At 41.5% G+C, this 7040-nt stretch overlaps 1 protein-coding gene across 1 annotated transcript; it reads right to left on the minus strand.

Annotated features, from left to right (window-relative positions):
- Window positions 1–203: 203 nt before the first annotated feature.
- Window positions 204–1587, minus strand: LOC121979601 (probable methyltransferase At1g29790). The gene has a single exon (XM_042531595.1). It carries the CDS (start codon window positions 1585–1587, stop codon window positions 388–390), a length of 1200 nt encoding a protein of 399 aa, XP_042387529.1. The 3' UTR covers window positions 204–387.
- Window positions 1588–7040: the final 5453 nt, after the last annotated feature.

The following is a 7040-nucleotide window of genomic DNA, read 5'->3' on the forward strand; positions in this document are numbered from 1 at the left end:
TAATCATGTGGACGGTAGCTTATTATGTTTGAAACATCATGTAATAATGTATCCAATTTTATATATTATCATTAGACAGATATTTTCTGTTTATCGGACAAGACGATCCAGAACAAGAAACTTATTCATGGCTGTCATACTGTTTCAAATCGATTGACCATATGATTTGATAATTTTGAAACATATGTGATTTGAGTATTTTCAGAACTTTATCAAGCAATTCAGTGAATTGTGGCTTTTTCGCTGATTTTCGTCACCTGCCCAATGCAAACAAAACGAAATGTCGTATTTTTTGTTGTTGTTTGTTGCTGTTGTTTCTCCTCGTGCTGGAGCGTGAACGTAGATGAGGAGGCAGAAAGGATTAATGGGCGAGAGCAACCTCAGAAATTACCAGGAGTTCTTGAGGGGTTTCTGGAGGAGGGCGGAGAGGTACATCTCGCCCAGCTCAGTCCCACGGTCCAGCTTCCGCCCCACCTCCCACTTCACTCTGCCGAACCCCACGCTGTCGATGAGTGACACGTACGCTGCCATCTGCGGCTCCGCGAAGAAGAAGTGGTCGAGCCAGAAGAGGCCGCCGGGGCGCAGCACCCTGTATACGTCGAAGAAGATGAAGTGGAGCAGTGTGGTGGGGATCCAATTGCTGAGCACGTGCATCGAGTGCACCAGATCGAGCGTGTTGTCAAAGAAGGGCAACCTCTGCGAGACGCTGAGATACAGCGGCACCACCCCCCTCGCTGCCATGAAGCTGCTGAAGGGACCGTTCAGGTTTATGGTGGACGACACCACCGTGACGTTGTGCTCCCGCATCCGCACCGCGAAGGTCCCTGATCCGCCGCCGATATCGAGGCCTATCCGGATGGACCCGAGCGGATCGGCGGCCGCGAGCACCTCGTCGATGGAGAAATCGAGGGGGTTGTTGCCGGAGGGTTTCACCCAGCGACCGCGCTCGCGGCTGCCGTCGAGGATGTCGAAGCAGTCCTTGCAGTCGTCGAAGGAGGGGGAGTGCCTGCGGTTGAGGAGGCAGGCAAAGGACTTGCAGGAGTAGGGGGACCAGTGGATGGATCGGTCAGGAGGGAGGGACCAGAGGGAGGCGGGGAAGGGAAGGGGAGGGGCGGGGTCTGACGGAGCGGCAGGGCGGCAGCGGCGGCGCGGGAGGGGTTCGCAGCCTCGGAGAAGGAGGCGCTGGGAGAGGGGCTCGTCATCGGGGCAGGAGCCGTTGACGGGGTACGACATGAAGGCGGCGAGGTCGTCAGGGAAGAGAGGACAGGCGAGACCCCCCGGGGGATAGATCGTGTCGGAGCCCATGTTGCGATTATGGCCGAAGGGGAGTGTCTGGGCGGAGGTGAAGGCCACGAACTCCGGTGGAAGAGCGACATTGCTAGGAGGAGGAGAAAGGGAAGAAGAAGAAGAACAGGGAAGGCATGGAGAACAAGAAGAAGAAGAAGAATAGGAGGAGGAGAAGAGGAGGAAGGTGAAGAGGTTGGAGAAGAGGAGCAGTAATAGATAGAGAAGGCTAGAGAATGAGAAGCGACGGCGGTGGTAGTCCATGGAAGATGAAAGAGGCGGTAGTGATGCACAAACTCGCATTCCTATAAACTTACTCACGAATCACGATTCTCAGATGTCTCTTTTTCTTTTCCCTGAAAAAAAGGAAAAACTTTACGTTTGTAACGGCAAATTCAGTCACTAATTTTTTAATAATTCATTTAAAATTTTACTACTACTAACATACATATAATACTTCATTTTAGTGTTAAATACCTTCTATTTAAGATTAAAATGTCTATTTTAAAAATTTTAAATTACCCTCTAAACTACCCACTTATTGATAAAAAAAGTTTTAGAATCCATTTTAATATTAATAAATTTTAAGAATATTTTTTTTGAAGAAGTTGTTTAAAGATTACCTTTACATAAAATAATAAACATAATATATTTAACAATAAAAATATACTATTGCATAAACTAACACCTATACTATTAATATAATGTTTTGAACAAACTTGGATTAATGATATTTAAATAAAATTATATTGACAAACAATAGTTAAAACAAAAACTATGAGGTGAGTAATACTCAAAGCCTGATTAAAAAGACATACTATTTTATACATTCGAAAATGGTAATAGTAGTATGTTGGCAGCTGAGTTTCATAGCTTTTGTCGTACCTTTAAAGTCATTCTAACACAGTACCGAATGTTCTTGTGATGGTAGACTTGTGGGTTTTTTTTGCTCTTGGTTACTCAGCCCTAAGATCGTCCAATCCTAAATATTTCATCAAATTCAATCCTAAGTTTTTTTTGCTCCTGGTTGCCGGTGGCTACTGCAAGTTCTGATAGAGATGCAACAACCGACGGTGGAAATCACAGGATATTTTTATCATTTTATAATAATACGAATTATATTCTTTACAAAAAATAATGGACACAGAAAAAAAAATATAATTATCCTCGTAATTAAAGATTAGATATTACATTATATTACATTAAAATTTAATTACATTACAATCTTGATTATATATTACATCCAACCAAACGTAATTTACTTGTGAAAGCATATCTCTTCAATTGTTGAGGCTGAATATAAAACATCTAATTTTATGTCATGTCCTCCAAGCTATTCATCAACTACCAACAATTACTCTTGAAGTAAACTTCGACTTTCATAAATGATGAGACTTTATGGCAATGATAACTAGGGGTGCAAATAAGCCCCTCCTCCAACTCAACAAGATGGATATGTTGTTGAGATGCTCCAAATCAACACGCTTGATGATAAAGGATGCCTCGCCACGTTAGTCGATCTCTATAGTGCTCGATTCTTAAGTACTCTCCACCTATTGTTACTAAAGGATTAAGTATTGGCAAATATGTGATAATAATTGTCATTAAGATTAAATCTTAATTAAGAGATTAATGCATGGTGACTTAAAAGGAGTTTGAGCTATTGAATATGGATAGCACACGTCACAAAAAAAAACTAGCAAATAATGATAGAACTAGCAAATAATTAGCAATGGAAAATTAATTCGGTTACTAATTAGAGACTAAACTAATTATCCATTCTAATAAGTGATAGAATTAATTTAAGATAAAATTAGGGATCCGATCGATTTCTTCCAATCACTCTCTCCCTTTTCTAGTCTCATCTGCTCCAATCCCCCGCATTCGACGCGAGTGCTCTCTAGTGTGATATCTTCGGTGCCAGGTAAAACTCTCCTCTCTTCACTCCAGCATGATCCCCTTTCCTCTCCTATTTGACCTTGGCAAGGCCGTAGGCTCTTGCCGAGGTTGCATGTGCTTGCGAGGCTGCCTCGACCTCCCACTATACTCGTGAGGGTGGTCGCAGCCTTGTACTATGCTTGCGAGCCCAATCGCGACCTGTGCTCATGGTGGTTTTCCTTGCAAGCATAGTGCCCTGTGCTTGTGGTGGCCATCTGATGTGCATCGCAACTGTTATTTGCACAAATCAAATTAATAATTTATAATCAACTGAATCTCTTAATCTACACTAAGGTAATATAGTAGAGGGCCCGGCTCGTCTCTCACGTAGAACCAATTGCAGGACATTTGTTTCCAGACCTAATCGAATAGAGGGGGTTTTGTTTTGAGATTGTTCTCTAAACCTAATGCAATGAATGAAATCCTAACTAACAACAACGATGAACCCATAGTGCAGTGTCACTCTATATTACAAGTATTTGTTGGGACCCTTGGCGATTGGCTTGAGGGAGTGAATAGCCCTACAAATAAAAATGGAAAACTTTTCTCGAACTTTTATAGCTTTAACAAAATTAACACTTGCATAAATAAAAAATTAAGAATCTAAAAAGAACAGGCACAATAGATTTATTTGATTTCAACCGGGGAAGTTGTTAATCCAAGGAAGATGAAAAGCTTAATAAAAATCTCCTCTGGCCGTAGAAGCCTCTTACAGTAATTAAATCTCACAATTAGAAAGCTAAACTCAAAAGGAAAGATAACAAGAGTTCTATTTAGATTTCTGAGACCAGGATTGTATTTATAGCCCTGATCGGGTACCTGAAAGTATTCCAAGCGCCTGGAGGAGGATAAAACTTTATCCTCATTGCAACAGATTGTGTTTGACGCGATCTGGATAAAAATTCTGGTCCGAGCGCCCGGACCGTCTAGGCGCCCGGACCGTCTAGGCGCTCGGACTTAAGTTAACAACAAGTTAACTGTTTGGTCCAGGTTCTTACTCCAGCTCCGCTCGCTTGGGTCTGGGTCTTCCTCTTCGGCTCCGGCTCCACTTGGGTGATCTCGGCCTTCCGGAATAGGGCTCACCCGAAACCAACTTCCGATCTTCGAGCAATCTTCTGCTCCGACTTCTCATCCCTCAGAAAGGCCACACGCCTCCTTCTCGTCCGCCCGCGTACTCTTCTGCAGCACCTCGTCCCTCGGACTCACCGAGCCCATCAACTCTCTCCGTGTCGTCCTTCTCGCTAGCTGCATCTTTCGCTAGACTTCCTGTGCTCATAAGTTCCTGCACACTTAGATATAGAGTTAAAAACCAACAGGAGCTAACCTGACTTGGTTGACCACATCAAAACTAGCTTGGGTACTAACAATCACCCCCTTTTTGATGTGATCAAATCCAAGTTAAGTTAGGGTAAGCCATAAACAAATGGTAGTTATAATTTTTATAAAAAATTACAAGTATAAAAATTAAGTATAAAATTTAAAAATTAAAATTGTACAACCCCCCCTAGACTTAAAGATTACTACTCCTCCTTTTGATCATATTAAAAGTGGGGTACGTTAAACATATAACTTGGAAGGTCTAAAAAAGTCTAAGGGGAAAAAAAGAAATTTTTTAGCAAAATTTAAAATAAAATTACATTTTGATCACTAGTTCATACAAAATTTTAAAAGATTGTTAAAAAAACTTAAATAAATTTTAATGATTAGACCCTTTTTAAATAAATTGCTCTAACAAAAGAATTTGAAGCATTAGTTGAATGCTTCACAGTAAGTCAATTAAATATTCAATTCAGTAATTGACTTCCATACTATGACGAGACACTAGGCTTTCTTAGTTATTGGATCATCAACCACTTCTAGACAAAGCCTCTAAAAGAATTTAAACATTTAATCTTCTTTCTGAGTAGCCCTATGTCCAGAAAAATAGTTAACCCAAAAATAATTTTGGAACCCAGTACAGGTTCCTATCTACTAGATTCATTAAAAATTTGGGAGGGACATAACTTTTGGGGACTTTTCTAATTTATCCCTGGTGTCTTCTAATGTACTAGTTTAGCCTTCCATACTTTCTAAATTTTGGTTTTAGAAGTTATTCATTTTCAAACATGCATGTTCATTTTTCAAACTTTCAATTTGTATTTTTAATTTATTATTTTCTAATTTTAAATTATCAAACAAATCTAAGGGGCATGCATTAGTTAATTATCTTTTTAAGTCTATATTTTTTTTTTCTAATTTTACTAAATCCTTGGAAAAAATCTTAATAAATTTAAATATCTTTTTAGGAGATAAGGCAAGTACCTGACTTACATCATATTTTGATGCTCCCCCTTTATCATAGCTGATATAGGTTATGATAAGTGGACCCTTTGCAGGAGAGAAAAAGGGGCAATAAGGACAAGAAAGGTTGAAAAGAGCGGGATAAGGATATAGTAGGCCGCTTGAAAAAGGTTTCACCAAGTAAGAGAGTTGCTACATGTTTGGCAGGCAAAGACCGGTCGAGCGTAATAGACCAGCCGAGCGTATAAGTTCAGCGGACAGAGATCGATCAAGTATAAATAGCCGACCGAGTATAGAATTGTTGGATCGTGAATGAATCGATAGAGGGGGGTGAATATCGAAAAACATTCGAGAAGAGTAAACGCAGCGGAAAAGTAAAGTAGAAAAGAGCACGGCTAACACAGGTTCTTTTTACTTAGTTCGGAGCATGTGCCGACTCCTACTCCAAGGCCCGCACTCGTCGAGTGCTTTCGTTGGGCAATCCACTAGCAATTCAAATAATTGATTACAAGAATTAAGTACAGAAAAGCTAGAAATGAAATACCGACAAATATAAAACAATAGGAAAGAAACAGAGCTTTGTCGGAGTAGCGTCACAACGTCGCAGGAGCGCAGGAGAGCATATCGTCAATTCTCAGAGTTGTTGTTGAAGCTTCAGCCTTGACCCTCCTTATATAGGAGGGTTCGGGGCACCTGGAACCTTCAGGACGCCTCGATCATGACGTGGCTGACCCAACCAGCGTGCTCCACGTGTCGACGTCGTGTTAAAGGATAATACTTGCCTCCGGGCGCCCAGACCCCCTCCGGGCGCCTGGACCACCTTTCTCCAGAAAACATCTTCTCCTGCAAGACAAGGTTAGTCCGAGGCAAATAAATAATGTATATCCTGCAAAATAAAGTGTTAGTACAGTTTATAATTAGACAGAAGGAGTATGACTTAGATTCCGTCTCTCCGAGACCGAAATCTAGTCAAGATCTTGACTTAGAGTTCCAAAATGGTTCTAAGTCGGATCGACGCCTAAGTTCCCTTCCCAGGAATGCGTCCTCATAGTCACTCCCTTCCAGTGGCTTACCTTTACTTACCTGCCAGACGTCCGGTCAGCCCTTCGACCCGTCTGGACTTCTCGCCAGCTATCCAGTCAGCCCGTCGACCTAGCTGGACTTTGTGCCAAGTGTCCGGTCAGCCTGTCGACCTGCTTGGACTTCTCGCCAGCTATTCGGTAGGCCCGTTGACCTAGCTAGGCTTCGTGCCAGACATCCAGTCAGTCCGTCGATTTGTATGGACTTCGCCTGCACACTCGATCAGAGTGTTAGACAGCGACAAACCTAACTTAACCTAATTTATCATTCATCAAAACTTGAGTTAGACTGTTAGTGCTAACTGCACCAATAATCTCCTCCTTTTTGATAGAATGACAACCTGGTTAAGTTAGTAAAAAAATATGCAAGTAAAAAAAAACAAGCATGGTTTTTAAGGTTTAAGTTAGTTTTTAAATTTAACATTTTGTTGCTCTAACTTAACCACCTATCCCTCACCC

The sequence above is a fragment of the Zingiber officinale genome, chromosome 5A, assembly GCF_018446385.1.
Source record: "Zingiber officinale cultivar Zhangliang chromosome 5A, Zo_v1.1, whole genome shotgun sequence".
Classification (NCBI taxonomy): Eukaryota; Viridiplantae; Streptophyta; class Magnoliopsida; order Zingiberales; family Zingiberaceae; genus Zingiber; species Zingiber officinale.

Bases quoted from the DNA above. Each gene is read 5' to 3' on its own strand.
- LOC121979601 (XM_042531595.1), bottom strand. From the start codon at position 1,587: ATGCGAGTTTGTGCATCACTACCGCCTCTTTCATCTTCCATGGACTAC.